This window comes from Equus przewalskii, chromosome 20 (genome assembly GCF_037783145.1).
Source record: "Equus przewalskii isolate Varuska chromosome 20, EquPr2, whole genome shotgun sequence".
In the NCBI taxonomy this organism is placed as follows: Eukaryota; Metazoa; Chordata; class Mammalia; order Perissodactyla; family Equidae; genus Equus; species Equus przewalskii.
Genome location: NC_091850.1, coordinates 16,510,844 through 16,534,591, shown reverse-complemented (window position 1 = coordinate 16,534,591; position 23,748 = coordinate 16,510,844). Strand labels below are relative to the sequence as shown.

The window sequence follows — 23,748 nt, the reverse complement described above, 5'->3', positions numbered from 1 at the left end:
TCTTTTTATTCACTTTATGAGAATGCCAAAATAAATCACAAATTGTCTCAATTTACTTAAGTGCAATAAAGAATGAGTATTAACTTAATATTTTGAAATAAAGAGCTTGTCTTAATTATAAATAAAGGGTAGGCTTTGGTCTGCAATGCCATGCCAATTATTACTCTCCTTCTCACACAAATCTACCAAAAGAATTTCTGGAAAAGAAATAAAATTTCCAGTTTCTAAAATTTCCAGTTTCGTAACCTAACTATTCCCCACTAAAAAAAAAAAAAATAGGAGAGAAGAAGAAAAACGCTAGGCCAGCATTTTAACTAAAATTCTTTTTTCTTAAAAACTGAAAAGGTAATGAAAGAAGGTAAAGAATTCATTAAGTATACATATTGAGATAAATCTTATTTTAAATATATATGATTCTTCAAATGATTAAAATTGCTTTCCTTGTTTTCTTAATTCAGTTATCTAGAAATTTAAAACACAAAACCAAAACTCATTTACTTTTTAAACAGATCACCAAAGACAAAGAGCCTCTTTCTTATTTTTCCCATAACTTAAAAAAGGGATACTACACATCAAGCCTTAGAATTTTTCATCATGGCTCTCAAGAAAGGCAGGTGGGCTAAGAGAACTTCTGCTCTGCCACTGCAAAGACACTAGCAACAAATGGTCTACACAGGGCCAGCCCGGTGGCCGAGTGGTTAAGTTCGCGTGCTCCGCTTTGGTGGCCCAGGATTTCACTGGTTCAGATCCTGGGTGCGGACATGGCACCACTCATCAGGCCATGCTGAGGCGGCATCCCACATGCCACAACTAGAAGGACCCACAACTGAAATATACAACTATGTACTGGGGGGATTGGGGAGAAAAAGAAAAAAGAAAAAAAAGATTGGCAACAGTTGTTAGCTCAGGTGCCAATCTTTTTTAAAAAAAAAGGTCTACACAAACTGGTCTTTCAGGTGACAATGGCTATATTTTCAACCCAGATGGCAAATACTGTAGTAGCTTGACAGAAATCCATTGTTAGTTGTACAGTATGTTACTCAGCAGACCAATCCCAGAATAACAGACTAGACTGATAAAGGCAAGAGTCCAACGTGAAACTTGCCCTGCCAACTGCCTCCCTATCAACTAACTTTTACATATATGAAAGTTTTATAAACAAAATATAAGAGATATTTTGGTAAAAAGAAGGAAATAGTGCTAGAAAGGGGATTTTGAAATAGGAACTGTCATGCATTGCTGGTAGCAGTATAAGGCGGCATAGTCTTTCTAGAAAACAATTTGGCTATATGCATCAAGAGGCTTAACTGTGCTTACAACCTTTATTTTAATAATTATACTTTTGAGACTCTATTAGAAGGAAATCTAAATATGGTATATAGAAAGCTGCTAATCACAGCATCATTTAAAATAATTAAAAATTGTAAACAGCTTAATATTTAAACATTATTAAATTATGATATATTTAAATAATACATATTTTTTAAAGCGATGTTTAGAAAGAATTCCTAATATGGAAAACCGCTTATAATATAGCTTTTGGGGGGCATTTCAGTGATTCTTATGGACAATTTTTTATCATGAAACTTTTTACTACTCCTTGAAACCTGGTACTTTCCCCTTATATATCATTCTCAGCCTCAGTTGTGATCCCTAGAGTTTATGGCAGTTCAAATCCTTGGATGACCCTGACAAAGGACTCTCGGTTTGCTGCAGGGGCATGAGGTTCAGGGAAAGATTCAGGAGAAATAATCAGCTAATGTTTCAGTGCATTTCCAAATGAGTGTAGACCCACATACATGCAGGCAGGCACACATACACACAATTAATTTTACTTGCTGTTGAACTTTACATAAAGTGGAATCACACGATATGTATTTTCCATCTAGCTTCTTTTGCCAACTTTATCTTTATGAGATTCATCTATATTCTTGTGTGTAGCTGTAGTTTGTTCATTTTCATAGCTGTGTAAGATTTTATTATGTGAAAATACAATTTATTTAACCATTCTTATTGATGGGTTTCTGGTTTATTTCCAGTTTGGAGCTCCTATGCATAAATTGCAATCTATATTCTTGTACACGTCTCTTGGTGCAATGTGCACACATTTCTATTGATTACAAACTTGTTATATACTCAATGTTAGTAGATAATTACAAATTCTTTTCCAAAATGATTGTACTAATTTACACTCACTCTAGTACTGTATGAGCATTCCCACTGTTCCACATCCTTGCTAACATTTGTTATTGTCGTTGATTGATTTCTTATCCTAGGTTACTGTGATTTATTTCCAAAATTTCCATTTATTCTTTTTTTATTCAACAAACATTTTCCATGAATTTGGTTCTTTTTCATATTTCTAGCCAATGCCAAAATTCTCAACCTTATTTCAATTTCCTTGAACATATTAAACAAAGTTCTTTAAAAGTCTGCTCCTGATAACTCTATTATCTGGATCACTTCTATCTCTATTTTGTATTGGATCTCTTAATTTCTAATCATGTTGTCTTGTCTCCTCTTATGCCTAGCTATTTTTGATTAAGTACTTGACATTGTACTTACGGAATTCCACAATACAGAACTTTCTTGACCTTTGGTTTTATTTTGTTTTTTTGAGGAAGATTAGTCCTGAGCTAAAATCTGCTGCCAATCCTCCTGTTTTTGCTGAGGAAGACTGGCCCTGAGCTAACATCCATGCCCATCTTCCTCTCCTTTATATGTGGGACGCCTGCCACAGCATGGCTTGCCAAGTGGTGCTATGTCCGCACCCGGGATCCGAACGGGCGAACCCTGGGCCACTGACGCGAAACATGTGAACTTAACCGCTTCGCCACCAGGCTGGCCCCCCTTTCTTGACCTTTGATGGGGTCACATCCTGATAAACCCTTTGTAAGTTGAAAATGCATTTAATACATCTAACTACTGAACATCATAGCTTAGCACAGCCTACCTTAAAACATACCCAGAACACTTACATTAGCCTACAGTTTGGCAAAATCATCCAACGTAAAGCCTATTTTATAATAAAGTATTGAATATCTCATGTAATTTATTGAATACTGTACTAAAAGTGAAAAACAGAATGGTTGTGTGGGTACAGACGGTCATAAGTGTATTGGTTGTTTACCCTCACGATCACGTGGCTCACTGGGAGCTGCAGCCCACTGCAGAGTATCCTACCACATATCACTAGCCCAGGGAAAAGATCAAAATTCAAAATTTGAAATATGCTTTCTACTGTATGTGTATCACTTTTACACCATCGCAAAGTCAAAAATATCCTAAGTCAAATGATCATAAGTCAGGGACCATCTGTATATGGAAAATAGTATAAATAATTTGAAGCCTAGAAAATACTATTTTCTTTAGAAAAGGTTTACACTTGCTTTTGGGAGCCAATTTGAGAAAGCCAGCAATCCTACATTATCTTAATCCAGTTTTGGGGATTGAGATGAGTTAAAGTTGAGCTCCAGTCCCTGCAAGGAGGTCATTTTATTTCAAGTTCACTCATATTTCTAAGCTTATAGACTTTAGGGCTTCCAACCCAAAGTTTGCATGGGGTCTACTTTTAGTGAGACCTGGATTCTAATTTTTCTCCCTCTAGCCTTGTAAAGCTGTCAAAAGCTGTGTTCGATTTATTGTTCTCTCAGCTAATAAACTAGAATTGCCAAAAACCCTTGAGGAGATGCTGTGACACCCCTTTCTGGGTTTCCTTCTTCTTCTTGATCTAGATGTCATTATTCTTCATTGTCTTATTAGTTCTCCCATGTCTTCAAGTCGACTTTAAAAAAATTTTGTCAGTTTTCTAGTTATTCTTAGCCAGTTGATTGGTCCAAATTCCTTAACCTGCCCTTATCATAAGCAGAAGTCCACCATGCCTTCCTTTATTTTTAAAACTTTTTTTAAAGATTTTATTTTTTCCTTTTTCTCCCCAAAGCCCCACAGTACATAGTTGTATATTTTCAATTGTGGGTCCTTCTAGTTGTGGCATGTGGGATGCCGTCTCAGCATGGCTTGATGAGCAGTGCTATGTCCGTGCCCAGGATCTGAACCTGTAAAACCCTAGGCCGCTGAAGCAGAGCATGTGAACTTAACCACTCAGCCACAGGGCCAACCCCACCTCTTTTATTTTTTAATAACAGATTTATTAAGATATTAATTCACATACCATAAAAGTTACCCATTTATAATTTACAATTCAGTAGTTTTTAGTACATTCAGAGTTGTGCAACCATCACCGTAATCAACTTTAGAACATTTTCATCACCCCCAAAGGAAACTCTTGACTCTAGTCTCCCTTCTCTCCAGCCCCTGGTAACCATTAGTCTACTTCCTTTCTGTCTCTATGATTTTACCTAAATTAGACAGTTTATACAAATTGAATAGTACAATATGAGACCTTTTTTGTGTGGCTTCTTTCACACAGCACAATGTTTTCAAGGTTCATACATATTGTACCATATACTGCTACTTTGCTTCTTTTTTATGGTCAAATAATATTCCACCGTATGGATATACCACATTTTAATTGTAAACATCAACTGACTGACATTTGGATTATTTCCACTTTTGTCTAGTATGAACATTACAAACTGTTTATAACTATTTGTGTGGACATATGTTTTCAATTCTCTTGGGTGTATACACCTTGGCGTGGAATTGTTGGGTCAAATGACAATTCTATATTTAACATTTTGAAGAATTGTCAAATTGTTTTTCAAAAGTGGCTATACTATGTTTCAATCCCACTAGCAATGCTTGAGAACCATGCCCTTTTTTAAGGCAATTATTTTTAACACCCAAACTTACTAACTTTAATAAAATTAAAAGATTGATTATATCTCAAGAAAGCTGGAATAAAATGGAAAATATATATCTATCTATAGACATAAAGATAAAAATTATTCTCTAACTATAATAAAGGAGAAACAAAATGAAAGTAACATAATAAAATATGAATTTTAATACGTTAATTCTTGGGCATAGCTACACTCAAAGATAGAGTAAAGAAGACAAAAGATTCATCAATTTATAACGAATAAGCAAGGATTTAAAAGAAGATTAGAAGCTATTCTATATATGAAGTATAGGAAAATAAAAAAGCAGAGATATAAAAACCAGTGTTATAAAAACCAGTGTTAGAATAAATAATAACAGGTCAGATATGAATATGATAAAAGAGAGAAAGAACCTTAATTGCAGTAATGATAACATGCCAAGATAAATTATAAACTATTGCAGTAAAAAAATGAAGTATGATGTTCTTGCAAATATGATGTTCTTTTTAAAATAAATATAGCACCGAAGTATTTTCCTATGTTACTTTACAGAAAATGTACTTCCTAACTTGAAATGTTGAAGCATTCATTTATCTTCTAACATTTAAAAGACCTTAGAAATCCTATCTTCTGACAAATGAATAGAGAATAGATTGCAAGAAGAAATCTTAAAATAAGAAGCCATAGACAAGTTATGTAATACAGTTTTGGGGACAATTTCAGACTAAGACTAAAAAATAACAGGCAAGCCAAAGATACATAATCTCAATGTTACTTTTACAACATCAATTCCTTATGATTAGGCTACAGCCATCCATTGGGTTTTAATAAGATCCCTGCATTTCATATGCCTCCATTAATCTTAAAACATTTGGTTTTTAAGTCTGTTAAAAAGAGTCTCAATTCTTTTGTTGTATACTTGGAATTGATTTCATTGCTTTTGCAGTAATTATACCATTGCACTAAAACCCTTTTTGAAATACATTTTGTTATTTAGGTCATAATAGTTTATAACATTCTGCAATTTCAGTTGTACATTATTATTTGTCAGTCATCATATATATATGCCCCTTTACCTCTTATGCCCACCCCGCAACCCTCTTCTCCTCTGCTAACCACTCATCTGTTCTCTTTGTCTATGTGTTTATCTTCTACACATGAGTGAAATCATGCAGTGTTTCTTTCTCTGTCTGGCTTATTTCACTTACCATAATATCCTCAAGGTCCATCCATGTTGCAAATAGGACTTGGTATATTTTATGGCTGAGTAGTATTCCACTGTATATATATACCACATCTTCTTTATCCATTCGTCAACTGATGGGCACTTGGTTTGCTTCCATGCCTTGGCTATTGTGAATAATGCTGAAATGAACACAGGGGTGCATAAGTCTCTTTGAATCGCTGATTTCAAGTTCTTTGGATAAACATCCAGTAATGGGATAGCTGGGTCGAACCATATTTCTATTTTTAATTTTTTGAGAACTCTCCATACTGTTTTCCATAGTGGCTGCACCAGTTTGCATTTCCACTAGCAGGGCATGAGGGTTCCCTTTTCTCCACATCCTCTCCAACATTTGTTAGTTTTTGTGTTGGTAATTATACCTATTCCAACAGGTGTAAGGTGACATCTCATTGTAGTTTTAATTTGCATTTCCCTAATAACTAGTGATGTTGAACATCTTTTAATGTGCCTGTTGGCTATCTGTATATCTTGTTTAGAAAAATGTCTGTTCATTTCCACTGCCCATTTTTTGATCAGGTTATTTTTTGTTGTTGTTCAGTTGTATGAGTACTTTATATTTTTTGGAGATTAACCCCTTGTTGAATACATGATTTGCAAATATTTTCTCCCAGTTGGTGGGTTGTGTTTTCATTTTGTTTCTGGTTTCCTTTGCCTTGCAGAAGCTGTTTAGCCTGATGAAGTCCCACTTGTTTATTTTTTGTTTCCCTTGTCCAAGTAGAAATGGTATTCGAAAAGATCCTTGTAAGACCGATGTCAAAGAGTGTACCGCCTATATTTTCTTCCAGGAGTGTTATGCTTTCACATCGTACCTTCAAGTCTTTAATCCATTTTGAGTTAATTTTTGGGTATGGCAAAACATAAAATAATTCATTCTTTTGCATATGGCTGTCCAGTTTCCCAACACCATTTATTAAAGAGACTTTTCCTTCTCCATCCTATGTTCTCAGTTCCTTTGTCAAAGATTAGCTGCCTGTAGATCTGCGGGTTTATTTCTGGGCTTTCAATTCTGTTCCATGGATCTGTGCACCTGTTTTTGTACCAGTACCATGCTGTTTTGATTACTATAGCTTTGTAGTATATTTTGAAGTCAGGGAGTGTGACGCCTCCAGCTTTGTTCTTTTTTCTCAGGATTGCTTTAGCTATTTGGGGTCTTTTGTTGCCCCATAAGAATTTTAGGATACTTTGTTCTATTTCTGTGAAGAATGTCATTGGGATTCTGATAGAGATTGCATTGAATCTGTAGATTGCTTTAGGTAGAATGGACATTTTAACTATGTTTATTATTTCAATCCATGTACATGGAATATCATTCCATTTCTTTATGTCATCATCGATTTCTTTCAATAACATCTTATACTTTTCAGTGTATAGGTCTTTCACCTCCTTGGTTAAATTTATTCCTAGATATTTTATTTTTTTGCTGTGATAGTAAATGGGATTGTATTCTTGAGTTCTGTTTGTTTGTTGTCAGAGTGAGAAATGCAATTGATTTTCGTGAGTTGATTCTGTACCCTGCAACTTTGCTGTAGTTGCTGATTATTTCTAATAGTTTCCCAATGGATTCTTTAGGGTTTTCTATATATAAAATCATGTCTCTGCAAACACCAAGGGTTTCACTTCTTCCTTCCTATCCAATTTGAATACCTTTTATTTCTTTTTCTTGCCTAATTGCTCTGGCCAAAACCTCTAGTACTGTGTTGAATAAGACTGGAGAGAGTGGGCACACTTGTCTTGTCCCTGTTCTCAGAGGGATGGATTTCAGTTTTTCCTCATTGAGTATGATGTCAGCTGTGGGTGTGGCATATATGGCCTTTATTATGTTGAGGTACTTTCCTTCTATACCCATTTTTCTAAGAGTTTTTTTTTTTATCATAAATGGATGTTGGATCTTGTCAAATGCCTTCTCTGTGTCTAATGAGATGACCACATGGTTTTTATTTTTCATTTTGTTAATGTGGTATATCACATTGATTAATTTGCAGATGTTGAACCATCCCTGCATCCCTCATGTAAATCCCACTTGATCATGGCATACGATCCTTTTAATGTATTGCCGTATTTGGTTTGCCAATATCTTGTTGAAGATTTTTGCATCTATGATCATAAGCGATAGCGGCCTGTAATTCTCCTTCTTTGTGTTGTCCCTGTCTAGCTTTGGGAACAGGGTGATGTTCGCCTGGTAAAATGTGTTAGGAAGTGTTCTGTCTTCTTCAATTTTTTGGAATAGTTTGAGAAGGATAGGTACTAAATCTTCTTTGAATATTTGGTAAAATTCTCCAGAGAAGCCATCTGGTCCTGGACTTTTATTTTTGGGGATGCTTTTGATTACTGTTTCAATCTCTTATGATTGGTCTATTCAGATTCTCTATTTCTTCTTGATTCAGTTTTGGGATGTTTTATGAGTACGAATTTATCCATTTCTTCTAGACTGTCCAACTTGTTGGCATATAGTTTTTCATAGTATTCTCTTATAATCATTGTATTACTGTGGTAGCCATTGTAATTTCTGCTCTTTCATTTCTAATTTTATTTATTTGAGCCTTCTCTCTTTTTTTCTTAGCGAGTCAAGCTAAGGGTTTGTCAATTTTGTTTATCTTCTCAAAGAACAAGCTCTTAGTTTCATTGATCCTTTCTACTATTTTTTTGGTTTCAATTTCATTTATTTCTGCTCTAATTTTTATTACTTCTCTCCTGTTGAGTTGGGGCTTTGTCTGTTCTTTTTCTAGTTCTGTTAGGTGTAGTTTAAGATTGTTATTTGAGATTTTTCTTGTTTGTTAAGATGGGCCTATATTGCTATGAATTTCCCTCTTAGTACCGCTTTTGCTGCATCCTGTATGAGTTGGTATGGTGCATTTTCATTTTCATTTGTCTCCAGATATTTTTTGATTTCCCCTTTAATTTATTTAATGATCCACTGGTTGTTCAGCAGACATTGTTTAGTCTCCACATGTTTGTCACTTTCCCAGCTTTTTTCTTGTAGTTGATTTCTAGTTTCATCACATTAGGATTTGTAAAAGATGCCTGGTATGATTTCAATATTCTTGACTTTATTGAGGCTTGCCTTGTTTCCCAATATACGGTCTACCTTTGAGAATGTTTCATGTGCACTTGAGAAGAAGATATATTCTGTTGATTGTGGATGGAGTGTTCTACGTGTATCTATTAAGTCCATCTGGTCTGGTTCTCCATTTAGTTCCACTATTTCCTTGTTGACTTTCTGTCTTGATGATCTATCCATTAATATAAGTGGGATGTCAAGGCCCCCTACTATTATCGTGTGGCTGTTAATATCTCCCTTTATGCCAATTAATAGTTGCTTTATGTACTTTGGTGCTCCTGTGTAGGGTGCATATATAAGTGTAATGTCTTCTTGGTGGAGTGTCCATTTTATCATTATGTACTACCCCCCTTTGTCTCTCATTGCCTTTTTTATCTCAAAGTCTACTTAGTCTGATATAAGCATGACAACACCTGCTTTCTTTTGTTTGTCTTGGCTTGGAGTGTTGTCTTCCATCCCTTCACTCTAAGCCTGTATTTGTCTGTAGAGCTGAGATGTGTTTCCTGGAGGCAGCATATTGTGGGGGCTTGTTTTTTAACCCATCCAGCAACTTGGTGTCTTTTGATTGCAGAATTCAATCCGTTTACATTTAGAGTAATTATTGATATATGAGGCTTAACGCTGCCATTTTATCACTTGTTTTCCAGTTGTTCTCTATTTCTCTTGTTTCTCATCCCCTGTATTTCAGACTGCCAATTCAGTTTGGTAGCTCTCTTTGATGGTTTTCTCAATTTTCTATTTTCATTTGTGTCTCTGTTCTGATTTTTTGTTTAGTGGTTACCACGAAGTTTATATAAAAGATCTCATAGATGAGATAGTCCATTTTCTGATAGCCTCTTATTTCCTTAGTCTAAGCAGGTTCCATCCCTTTCCTCTTCCACATCTAAGTTATTGTTGTCACAACTTACTGTTTTCTGTTGTGAATTTGTGGTTAAAATGACAAGATTACAGTTATTTTTGATGTTTTCCTTCCCTTTATCTTTAAGGTTATAATTGTTTGCTAATCTGCTCTGATAGAGAGCTGCAATTTTCTGATTTTTGCCTGCCTATTTATCTCATTGCTCAAGGCTTTGTAAATCCATTCTTTTTTTTTCAGGTAAGAGGTCCTTCTTGATCATTTCTCGTGTGTGGGGGAGGGTCTTGTGGCAATGAACTCCCTCAGATTTTGTTTATCGGAAAGTTTTTACTTCTCCATCATATCTGAAGGATATTTTCGCTGGATAGAGTATTCTTGGCTGAAGGTTTTTGTCTTTCAGAATTTTGAATATATCATTCCACTGTCTCCTAGCCTGTAAGGTTTCTGCTGAGAAATCTGTTGAAAGCCTCACAGGGGGTCCTTTGTAGGTTATTTTCTTCTGCCTTGCTGCCCTTAATATTTTTTCTTTGTCATTGACTCTTGCCAATTTCACTAATATATGCCTTGGAGATCTTTTTACATTGATGCAATTAGGAGTTATAGTAGCTTCTTTCACTTGTAATTCCAGCTCCTTCCCCAGGTTTGGGAAGTTCTCAGCTATTATTCTTTGAACAAACTCTCTCCTTATGTTGCATTCCCTAATTGAGTTGGATATTTCTTGGAGAATTTCTTCATTTATTTTTAGTCTTAGTTCTCTCTCCTCTTCCATCTAAAGCATTTCTTTATTTCTATCCACTAAATTTCTAATTCTGTCCTCCATAATATCAGCTCTGTTATTTAAGGGATCCAGATTTTTCTTTATCTCACTCATTGTGTTTTTCATGTCCAACATTTCTGATTGGTTTTTCTTTATAGTTTAAATCTCTTTTGTGAAGAATTCCCTCTGTTCACTAATTTTATTCCTGATTTCTTTGAACTGTCCCTCTCAGTTCTCTTGTAAGTCATTGACTTTTTAAATGATAGCTATATTGAATTCTCTGTCATTTAGACTGTAAATTTATGTGCCTTCAGGATTGATTTCTGGATGTTTCTCTTGTTCTTTCTGGTCTGGAGCATTAACATGTCTCTTCACATTATTTGATGGGGGTGGATTTGTGCCTTTGCATAGTGATAGTATCTGATCACAGATTCCACCTGGTGCCACAGGGGGGAACAGGTGCTGTGCATTTTGAGCCCACCACAATCCCTGTCAGCTGTGCCTGTCCAACCCTGGGTCACTCCTTGGGACTGCAGTGGTCCTGTGGCCTCTCTCACTGAATGGGAAAGTGGTCACACGGGGGATCAGAGCTGCTGCTGCCTGCTACCACAATCCCCTTGAGATGCCCTCCCCTTTTCAGGGCCGCAGTGGTATTATGGGCATTCATAGCAGCCGGGAACTCATTCACCTGGGCACACAGATTCACACTGTCTCCTCCTAGGTCATACCAGCTGTTGTGCTTGGTGGGTGGGGCCTCTCCACTACATCCAAACCTGGGTCACTCCCTGGGAGCTGCAGTAGCATTGTGGGCTCTCCCACCAGATGGGAGAGCGATCATGGAGGGACTCAGGGCTGCCACCTTGTCCCACAGTCTTGCTGAGACATGCTCCCCACTTTGAGGTCACAGCAGTACTATGGGCATTCACAGCAGCTGGGAACTCGTTCATCTGGGCATGTAGATGTGCCAGCATCTCCTCTTAGGTCATACTGGTTGCTGTGCTTGGTGAGTGGGGCCTTCCCACCAGGTCTGAGCCTGGGCCACTCTCTGGGGACTGTGATGGCACTGTGGGCTCTACCACCAGATGGGAAAGCAATCACACGGGGGCTAGAGCTGCTGTCACCTGTTCCTGCAGTCACACCAAGGCATGCTCCCACCCATGGGACCACAGCAGTGCTATGGTTGCTCCAGCCAGGAGAGCAGTCACATATGTGCACAGGGCTGTCAGGGGGCTGGAGAGTGCTACCTATCTCTACTACCTCCCTGGGGGTAGTCCATCCACCTTCAGATGTATAGCTGCACGGGTCACTCAGGTGTCCTGTTGTGTTGCATGGGTATCCTCCATTGATCAATGAAAGTCCATTTAGTTGTAGTTTGAAGGGGGAGAGATAAAGGCAACAGCTCACTCTGCCATGTTGCTGGTGTCACTTCCACTAAAACCCTTTTTGACTATATACTTGAGGATGTTAAAATACTGAGCAGACAGAGAAAGATGCTAGCCCAACTCTTCATACCCTTTCCTCCCAACAAAACACACTTTTGACTTGGCCCTAATGAGCACCAGTCAAAGCCTACTAGGCTCCCTCTTTCTTCAGGCTTCTCCAACTAATGTTAATGAGGGAGGAAGGGAAGGAAGAAAATAAAGCACAACTAGCTTACAGGCAATGAAAGAAATAGCAAAACCAGACAGAATAGATAGATCTAGGGAAAGAAATGGAAGCAGCTCAGGCAATGTGTATGGGTACAAGAGAGCAGTTAAACAAACAAAGATATCTGGAAAGAGAGCAAGAAGGAAAAATACTTAAGAACTTATGAATGTGAGAGAATAAAAGGATTCTGATGGGACTAGAAATAAGATCCCATCCTAACAAAGTCCATACCTAGATTTAAAGCAGCTCTAACTTCATGGCCTGGGTTGTCCTCTTTAAGCATTTAGCAAAAGAGTTCTACTGGGAAAAAGTAACGGTGTAAAGTGGGGAGAAGACAGGTGAGAGAAGTGGACTGAACAGGAAGAGAAAAGAGGAAGAGAGGGAAGAGAGCAGGAGGAAAAGGAAGGAGAAGGATGGGTATAGAAGTAGTAATACAATCAGCAAGTTGGCCATGTGGAAATTAATAAAAGAAACTTTAACTAAATTGGAGCTGGGAAGGCCTGTAGGGAGAGCTCTCATGCCCTATCATACATCATCAGTTACACCAAACAGGAAGAGACGTATGCTTGCATATTGGACAGGAAGTAAAACTACTTGACCACTGAAGGAAGATTTCTCTTCCCACTTGGCAATAGCTCAGCCAATGAGAAGTGCCTCAGCTCACACATTGCTTCTCTGTACTTTCCCCCAAAGGACTTTCATTTAGAACAGCCCCTCCATACTCCCCTTTTTCTCTATAAAAGTAGCTCCTCTCCTTTGTTTTCCCGGATTTCCCTATGGTTTGCCATAGCATGCACATCCTGAATTGTAATTCTTTTGGCTATTCCCAAATAAACTCACTTTGAGGATAAAAATAACAGGTGAATTTGCTTTTACATTGATATATATGATGTCAGAAGTGGGATCTCAGTCATCTAAATGTCCTGAGGGAAACCTTCCTTCAGAGACACCAGCTGGGTTTACGTTTAAGAACCTTGTGCCCCCTACAAGTTCATTTTTAACTAAGTGGGTCAAACAGACCAAAAGCAGTCTGGAATTGCAATGGCCAACATGAGGAATTTTCAGTCTCTCCCAACCACCTTTTCTTAAAACCAAAGTGGAAGACCATGGCTCTAAAATCAAGCAAAATAAATGGTATGTCTATTTTCACTAGTATCTGGAGGCTTCTGGAAAGGCACAAAGCTCTAAAACCGCTGCACTATAAAATACCTTGTCTAAATTAGCCAAAACAACTGAAAAACTGAGGGAGAACGAAATGGCTTCTGAAGCCTCATGTTCCCCTCCGCCACTTTTTCTTTGTCTCAGGTGCCAACCATGTTTGTCTTCCCAGACTTCTTTGTCTCAGACCCCATCCCAGCAGCCATTTTGCACCCAGGCTCTGCTCTGACACTATTTTCTTCTCTTCCCCTCTGTGAAAACCTGACCCTTTAAAATCAGACCCTCTGGGGCCCAGTGGTGCAGCAGTTAAGTGCACATGTTCTGCTTTGGTGGCCCAGGGTTTGCCGGTTCAGATCCCGGGTGTGGACATGGCACTGCTTGGCAAGCCATGCTGTGGTAGGCGTCCCACATATAAAATAGAGGAAGATGGGCATGGATGTTAGCTCAGGGCCAGTCTTCCTCAGCAAAAAGAGGAGGATTGGCAGCACATGTTAGCTCAGGGCTAATCTTCCTCAAAAACAACAAAAAAATCAGACCCTCTGAGGGTTCAAATGCTAAACCCCGAATTACTAAGTTAACGGCAACAAATAAAAAACTAGAAGAAAAAATTTAAATAGCAATTACCCTAGACCTTTGATAATATACAAAATGACTCCAAAAACAGCTCTTTAAAGGATCTTTACATTTTGCAAATAAAAATCTTTGGGAAAAGACTTTGGCCACCTTAACAAGTAACCTTAACTTAGTCCATCTGACAGAAATACAATTTGGATCCAACTATTCTTTTGAGTTTTGTACCTGAGACATGGTTAAATGTTTTAAAATGAAAGCTATGAGATCTCTGTTTATGTCTGTCTATGCGCCTATGTATGTATGTTATAGAGATGTGATATTTTTCTACATCTGGATGGTATTGCTAGAATTGATGCATAAAAAGCTTTATTTAATTGACTTGAAATTAAATGCTTATAAATTAAGTATTCTTAAATCTCAGAACTATAATAAAAACTAACTTAAATGCTTTTCAGTTTCACATGATCTAGGATTAATCTTTAGTAAATAAAAGCTAGGTTAAGGTTTTGGTGAAAATAAAAACAGGCATATCTTCACAGTTGTTAGTAATGAGCGCAATGCAAATTTACAACTTTTTTCTCTGTCTAGGTTTACTAGTCAAGTAGGCTTATGCTGTCTGTTACAAAATTTGTCAGCAAGAAAGTAACCTAAGATGATGGTTTGGGGGCCAGCCCCGTCACCAAGTGGTTAAGTTCATGTGCTCCACTTCGGCGGCCTAGGGTTTTGCTGGTTCGGATCCTGGGCGTGGACATGGCACCGCTCATCAAGCCACACTGATGCAGCATCCCACACAGCACAACTAGAGGACCCACAACTGAAAATATACAACTATGTACCGGGGGCGCTTTGGGGAGAAAAAGGAAAAATAAAAAATCTTAAAAAACAAAAGATGATGGTTTGCTATTTAATGTCTAATCCAAGCATGATTTTTAAAAGCAAATAATTAAAAGTAAATGTAAATAAGGTTAAAGTTTATACTAAGTTAAACTAAATAATGGATAGTCACTGAATACCTAAATCATTTTCCAAACATGATAAAATATTAAAACATTAACTCCTTTGCTTTTGGCTTCCTATCACAGAGAAACTAAAAATATTTGGGTCTGTTAGTGAACAGACCATGCTGAGAAATCTTTTATGTAAAAATAGGCACATGTTTCTAGAAATTTATAAAAGGTATTTTAAGTTCACCAAGCTGCAAAATGCTAATATAGCTCACAATTGCTTACGTCTTAAGCTTTTACCAGGAATTGGGATTTTAAGGGTTAAAAATTCTAATATCTGTAACTAAAACTACTAGAAACAAAAAGGAAAACATCTCTCTAAGCAAGGAAAGTAGGATGATGTTTTGGTATTAGAAGGCATGAGGAATGGAAATGCATTCTAGAGACGGGAAAAGAATTTTATGAGCAGTAAGGACTGGCTAAGATTGGAATAAATGAATTTCAATATCAAAATAAACTGATACAAAATTAAAATTTGGCTTTCTTTTCTGTTGAAAAGACAAGGTTTCTTGGGCTGTTGGTCTGCTGGTGTACTCTGAAAACTTCTTTACCATTAAGCAATATGCCTAGATTTTGTGTTTTGTCAAAATAATTTCCTGTGTTCTTTCTACAGGTCTTTATTTACATAAGAGAACTGAGTCTTAATACTGAAGGAGTTAAGTTTTGCTTACAACTATGTAACCTTTTGTATTTGCCTTTGAAACCTATTATTGTTACTTTGGTCAAATAGATACTTAAGTATTATTACATAATGATCTGTGATTCTATTTGGTCAAGCATCCAGACCTTCTGATATTTTTGACAAGCTTGCCAAAATATTCAAATTCTAAATGACATCTTTCGACCTGGATGTAACTTTGGGATTTTCCAGAGGGCACCTGGGGCATCTCAAAGATGTATTCCCTCTCCTTATAAAAAGAGAGAGATTACACTAATTAGGCTTATTCGTATGTCAAATTACATGAGAAGCATGGTCAAATAAACAATAGTAAACCTCTTAAGGTTATATAGCATGGGTGAATATTACTAAGAAATGTTCTAGAAACTGTATAAAATTCCTAAATATCTGGTATGTTCTAATATAGTATGACCTGTAGTTCTAGTTACTATCTAAAATGTATGTCACAAAAGTACCCAAATTTTCTTGACAATTATATTTACCCATTGCCTTCTTAAAAAGTCTTTTGTCAGTTACAGACAGTTATTGTTTAATTCTGATGCTTTTACAGATATGTCTCATTTTCAAAGAGATTCATGATAAAGACTCTGACAAGTATTCTGGAATACAGGTTTTGATAACTTTAAGATCATAACACTGAACTTGATGAGAATTTCTGGAACTCAAGTGGACTGCCTGCTTTAACGTTTTGTTTTCCAGTTGTAAAGGACTCTTTTTTCTCTCCTTTCTGTTAAGCTACATATAACTTACAGCAATTTGGTAAAGTGTATCTTTGCAACAAGTATTGAAATGATATTTATCTTTTTCTCTCTAGCTGATCACTCCAGAATTTGGAAACTCTTAAGTATTCTTTTCATGACAATGTATGCATTTGCATGGGTTCAGTGAAGGTCTAGTATCCTTGTAACAGGACAACTGAAAGTGTTGGCTACATTACCAAGGCTTTGACTAAAATGTTATATTCAAGAAAGATGTATACAGACTCAGATAAGACCAGACAGCTTTAAGTTACTGCTTGAAAAATCAGGCTAGTACCCTGCTTATAAGGTTTCAGCAAAACAATCTTAAAAAAGAGCTTATATAGTCAATCACTATTTTTGCTGCATTTGTATAAATAATCAGGCCAAGTTTAATACAAACAAATTAGTTTTACTATGATTATCTTTAATAAAAATGAAGGTTATTGTGGAGAGAGAATTCATGTTTGCACCTTTGTAGATGTTAAATTCTAGTCCTGTTAATAGTCTTTAAGGTTTTGTTATACCTGTAAACTGGACTGGATCTTAAAGTCTTCCAGTTTCCTTAAATGTCTGGATATCATACTCCAAACTGATGTTTCCAATTTTACTTCCAAGAAATGTTCTTGGAAGGCCCTCCTCACTACCCAGATGACAGCCAAACTTCAGGGACTCGAGTCTTGGGTGCACATCTCACAGCTAAAGAAGACTCCACCTGATATCTGGTCCTGAACAAATGCTGGAGACCTCCAAGTAAACTGACTAGGAAGAGATGCAGCTGACATCTGAGGCAGACAGTTTCCCCAGGATGACCAGACCAGGCCTGTATACCCTCTTCCAACTGCTGTTTCTTAGTTAATTTTATTCCTCCCTTTTCTGGAAGGACAATGCCCTTGTTTGCATTTCCCAATCCCTTGTGAAATGGGGAAACATCTCTGATGGATTTGCCATCAGAAACCTGTCTGTCAAAGGCAGTAATGACCCCGTAGTTCACCCTATAAGTAATTTCACTGGGATTCCAGATGCTATTATTTGTCTAAATTGCTCTGCTGGCCCATTGTACCAAGTCAGGGTGCTAAGCCCACCTAAATTCGTTCCTTGCTTTAATTTAACCCAGCCTTGGAAGGCGAAAACAAGATCTTTTGAATATTTGTATGAAAAATTCTGTGAGGCCACCAAAGTAACCCAGGCCATCTGTAAATTTCTTGATAAACCCATATATTTAGGCAACCTCTCAGTATGTAATAGCATAGTATCTGAGTTACCTAACGGTAATGCCTCTATGCTGATGATGAGTCTATAGATGATATCACTTATGCAGGGGCCTTATGCAGACCCTCCGGTCATGTCTTCATCTGTGGAGGTTTCAGTAATGGGCTTTATGCTTGGGCAACTCATTGCCTTAACAGCTGGAGAATACAAGGACAGTGTGCCCTTGCCATATTCACTGTCCTGTTCCCTCAGCATAGTCAGAGACCTCTCATTGGTCTCTCCTGTTAAACCTCCAAACTTGCTTTAGATGAGAACTCCCAGGAGGTGTACGTGACTCTGGGTTTGCCTCCATGGGGAAAGCTTTCTTCCCATGGATCAGAGTGAGTACCAACGAACAACTGACCAGGAATCTTTCCCTGAAACTAGAGGAATTAGCTGTTGCCACAGCCAAAGCAATCTCAGCTCAGCAACAGTCACTTAACTCATTGGCCAAAGTTGTTTTGGATAATCATACAGCCCTTGCTTATCTACTTGCTGAGCAAGGCAGTGTCTGCGCAGTGGTGAACACCCCTGTTGCACACGGATAAATACCTCTGGGGAAGTAAAAACCCAATTAATAAGATTAGAGGGCAAGCACCTTGGCTACAACAAATTTTACCTAACAATCCGCTGTCTTTTGATTTGTTTATTTGGTTACCTTCAGGTCTGGGCTCCTGGTTTAGAATCATCCTGCAAACTGCGCTTATGGAATTGATCTTAATCTTATTCTGAATATTTATTGTAAAGAGCTGTACCTATTGCCTGTCGAAACTTTGTAAAGATGACATATCTAATACAGTGATGTTAGCTCAACAATTTGAAGTGATTTTCAACACTTACAATCTCGGACAACCATAAACTTTGAATAAGAAATGCCTGAGAGTTCTCCCTTCTAAGCTTCCTTGTTCCTCAAATGTGGCCTAAATAGTTTCCAACCACTATGAGCTTTCCCTCCAACATGGGACATGACAACCAGGAAAGGTGCTTCCTGACACTGAGGGACAAGACCACTATGTGCAAAGAATTTAATTGTTGATCAATGCTTTTGGGAAAAGATCTCATTAAAAAGGGGAAATGTGGAAATTGATAAAAGAAACCTTAACTAAATTGGAGTTGGGAGGGCCTATAGGGGGAGCTCTCATGCCTTATCATACATCATCAATTACACCAAACAGGCAGAGACTCACCCTTGCATTTTGGACAGGAAATAACACTATTTTACTACTGAAGGAAAATCTCTCTCCCCAGCCTTGACAATGAGAAACACCTCAGCTCAGCCAATGAGAAGGTGTTGCTGCTCTGAACTGTTAGTTTCTCCAATGGATTTTCATTTAAACAGCCCCTCCCTACTCCTCCTTTTTCTCTATAAAATTAGCTTCCCTCTTTTGTTTTCTAGATTTCCCTATGGTTTGCCATACCATGCATATCCCAAATTGTTATTCTTTTGGCTATTCCTAAATAAACTCATTTTGAGGATAAAATAACAGGTGAATTTGCTTTTAAGTTAACAGCCATCAGCTCCATGGCAGTGATAAATGGTCAAGACCCTAATCCCATCTCCTTAACATGAATGGCAAGTTCTTCAAAACGCAATTTATGCATTTTAGAAACCAACCCTCCTGGGAAAACTACTTTTCTACCTTTTGTTGTAGATCTGTATAATCCCCAACTATGAAACTACCAAGCCTCAGTAATCACTTCCAATCACTATTACTGGGCCAGGATCTACCCTCACACATGAAGAGACAAACTCATTTTGCTTTGTTATTGCCTCTTTCTCCTGGGATCAAAAGTACCAAAAAGAGTCAATTCAGGCTGCTACTCAGTGATAGCATTACTGGCAGATGAAAGTGAGAGAGGCTAGTTTATAGATGCACAGACTAGCAGACATTCTAAAAAACCAGGGGCCATAGCATACATAGTATGTTTGAAGGGCACCAGGAATGCTACCTATTTTAAATATCTACCTCCGCCCCACTGGCTTACCAGAGCACTTGAAATGTATTAATCAGAAAAATCTAAGCTTTAGGTTAGGCTTTTATATTTCTAGAATTCTCCACATTAAAATGTAAATAGCCACAGAAAAGTAATAGACTAGGTCTCTGACACATCACATTTTGCCATTATAACACTAAGTAGACAACAAAGGCCTGCAAGAATAAGTGGTAAGTACTACTGGTGTATAAGGGGTGGAAGAAAAATATGGTTTACAAAGCATTGGCTAGAGGGAATCCCTGCCCTGGGGAAAACTGGGCATACAGAGAGGAGCATGAAAGCCCCAGGTCCTGGGGAAAATGGAAGAGGAAACAGAGTTAGAGAAAACTGAAAAAAGGAAGCTCAAAAACAAATTAACCACTTCACACTTGGTTTCAGGCTTGCTGGGATGGTCAACTCTCAAAGGGTATAATCCCAGAGCAGCAGGAGAGTATAAAGCAATCCTAAATACCAGTTCTATCTTTGGTTACAACAAGGCCTGGGAAAAGCAGAACAATTTCTGAGATCACCGAGTGACAATGGAATATATCAAACACAGCATAGGAGATCTCTACTCTTTCCGTCCCTCCACACACGTTCTTCACTCCACCCTAAACCAGGTGAAAAACTGATGAGGAAGACGAGGGGAGGTATGCAGAGGGGAAAATGGACTTGTGTAGTTTGCAAAAGTTCCCCAAATGATTGCGACATATATCTTTCCTCTACAGTGACAAGCTCCTCCCTCCACTTAAGTTTAATTAGACCCCAGTTCCACCAAAATAATAAGCAGATCCAGCACACTATCTTTCAGTCCAAAGGAGTTCTTAAAATTCTTAATTTGAACTGATACATAATTTTGATTGCCACCTAGTGGAAGAAATAGAATTAACCACAAGCTAAACAGGAGAAGCAATCTGTAAGTATCAAATACTGTTTTCAATACTCTGACAGCTGAAGACAGTTTCCCAAAGTGTGGTTATATGTAAGATGATTTTAGGTAGCAGAAGGATGAACGCTATTTTAATTACTTGATATTTATTGCCATGCATAGTAGAAAAAAGTATAAACAATACTTCAATCATTTCACAAATACGTGAAGATGAGGTTAAATTAACCCTAATTTTTAAAAGTTAATAAATGTAAAAATATATATTAAATTATAATTATACACAGGTGGTAATGGGATATCACCAAAGTCATACAGTGACTCTAAAATGACTGAAGTTTTGGAAATAGTTGTCTAAGCTGGTTCTTCTAATGGAAAATACTTTTCCCTCAGTGTTTCTGAGTTTTATTTCTGTATATAAAGTGAAAAAATCCATATTTTAATAGAAATAACAATGTTTTAAGGTACTCCTACCTTTTTCTCATCAAATAATAGTTTCTGTTTTCTTAAATTAGCATTAGCATTCAGTACTGCTAAGTCTCTATAAATATTTGCCTTCCGTAAAACATGCTTACCTAGGTAGTTATCCCGTGATTGTAAATAGTTGATTCTCTTTCATTTTGACAAGTTCCATTATAGAAAATATATTTCCATTTAATTTACACAGTTAAACAAATTCTCAGAGAACTGTTTGAACTCCTGCCAACTTATTGCAATGGAATGTACTTTAATGACCAAGTTCTATTGTCACAGTGGTCAATTATTTATCATAGAATTTAGAAGTTTCAAGAAAATCCTGAGCATTCAATCAGCATTCATTAGTTTTTGTATTCACTAATGTTGGAATATATAAGTGAAAATTACATGATTCATTTCATTATCTTCTCTGATGGCCACTTTAAATAACAATGATAAATTTCTCATGTGATAAATTACACATTACCACCTCTAGCTTCAAGAAAGACTGAAAAATTAAGTATCTGGAAAACAGAAACAGGATTATCAAGACTAGCTTAAGACAATCCTCCTTCATCTCCGGGATTGGAAGCTATTGTGACCCTTAACAAAATTACGATTCTGTTGGCAAGGAAGAGGTGGGGTTGTTGAATAATTCTTGGGTATTTACCTAACAGTATCTGCCACGCCTCCCACCTCAAGCACTCCGTCTCCCTCTGAGGAGTCAACAACTCTTACAATTCCTGTTTATTCCCCCAGAGTCATTTATACATATTTTATTGTACATAATTTATAGATTTATTTTTACCCAAATGGTTGGATACTATATACACTGCTCTGCACTTCACTTTTTTCACTCAACAAAATAAGTTGAAGACTTGTTGCATTTTGATGTGTAATAAAGCCACTTCCTTATTTTTAATGGGTGAAAAATATTCCATTGTATCAATGTATCATAATTTATTTATTAGTCCTGTAAGAAGAGACATTTTGGTTGTTTTCAATCTTTTGCTATTATAAAAAACACTGCATTAAACCACCTTGTACATATATTATTTGACACTGCAAATTAAATCTTAGAGAAGAAATTTCTGGGCAATGTGCATTTTGCAATTGGCTACTGGCATTTTCTTTTCGGGGGAGATGACATTAAAGTTATGGATTAAAATTTAAAGAGCATGACATTTTATTTTAGAGTCTTCCCACTGAGAGCAGAATATGCCCTTTTGCTACATGTCATGTTTTAGAAATTCTAATATACACATTTAAACATTTCTAAAATATGGATGCATCTCATAATCCAGGACATCTTTTAATCACTGTCAGCCATGTGGTAGTCATGACAGCAATTATTCTTGGTGGCGTGACAGGTAACTGTCATCTCTGGTCATTTCAGTAAATATGAGCCATGGTGTTGTTAGAAAACCTTCTGTGACACCTTCTGGTAAGACCAGGAAAGTGCGAGCATCAAAACTAAAAGAAAGTGTCAGTGATTTGGAAGAAAATTCTTTCAAGAAATGCTACACTATCAATGCCCTTAATAGTACAAAGGACAATTTTGTGTGAGAGGAAAAAACACCAATTTTGATGACTCCAAGTCAAAAAGTGATTCTGAAGAATCAGATTAGTAATATCTTAACTATTTTGTTTATATTTTCATTTTTATAATTGTACAAGAGAGACATGATAAAATACCAAATAAATCCAAGAGTTCTTTCAATAAATACAAAAAAAAAGTTCTAAATACTAAGAGATTATTTCATCAGACCTATTGGCAGCAGGTTATCTTAGTGTTACATTAAAAAAAAAAAGTGCAATTTACAATCCACATCTCAGATTTGAAGGAATATTCTAAATCTTATTTTAGGTCCCTCAGTAGTATTTTAAAGTTTCTCTCATATAGATTTTGTACATTCTTAAGGCTATTCTTACGTATTTTATCTTTTCTTCCACTACATTTTCTCATCAGAATAGTATTTATTTTTGCCTATTTTGTAAACAGCCACTTTACTGAATTCTCTTACTATTTATAATGATTTTTCAGTGGATTCTTTTGGGTTTTCCAGGTATGCAGTGAAATAAATTTTAAACTCAAATTATCTTAAACTATCTGCTGGAATTTAAGCTCAGTGAAGGTAAGGGCTGGGTATTATTTTTACTGTTCTATCCCCAGCACCTAGCATATTACCTGCACAAATCAACATATATTTGTTAAACGAATTAGATGAATGTGTCTTACTTCACAAAACTTACCCCAACCCCTTCTCTGACAGAGATGTTTAGTCAAAAAAGTCAAATATAAATGAGGAAACAGTATTAATATTTATTCCCTCCCACATGCAAACATACAGATCCTGTAAGAAACTGAATATTTTATAATCAAAACTATATACGTTTGGTTATAATTAGTTCTATTTTAATAATTAAAAACCCTAATTACGAAATTAGTATTTTATTTTAAACACTTACCTTTTGGATCTTAGGTCTGATGACTCAAACTGGATATTCATGGGTCCAGGATTTACTTCATGATCTACCTCAGGGATGAGACGATGTCTAGAATCACTATCCATATTTGCTATTTTTCTCAGACTCTAAGCACTGAAGAAGTCAGTCCTATATAAATCAGAAAAGACAAATAATTTAAAGTTTAATTAAAATATTATTTTACTATAAATAAGTAAT

At 36.7% G+C, this 23,748-nt stretch overlaps 1 protein-coding gene across 23 annotated transcripts in view; it reads right to left on the bottom strand.

Annotated features, from left to right (window-relative positions):
• SLC38A9 (solute carrier family 38 member 9) overlaps positions 1–23,748 on the bottom strand; it is a 124,264-nt gene that overhangs the window by 60,764 nt on the left and 39,752 nt on the right. For 16 of the 23 annotated variants that reach the window (XR_011530576.1, XR_011530579.1, XR_011530577.1 and 13 more), the window contains one exon: positions 23,533–23,679. Coding sequence is in view for 3 of the 23 variants with exons in the window: in XM_070587576.1 (XP_070443677.1) it covers positions 23,533–23,636 (104 nt within the window). In the remaining 20 variants the exon portion in view is untranslated. Of the gene's footprint in view, positions 1–21,182; positions 21,386–23,532; positions 23,680–23,748 lie in introns of those variants that run through there. The other 7 variants (XR_011530583.1, XR_011530580.1, XR_011530585.1 and 4 more) reach the window with 4 other exon arrangements.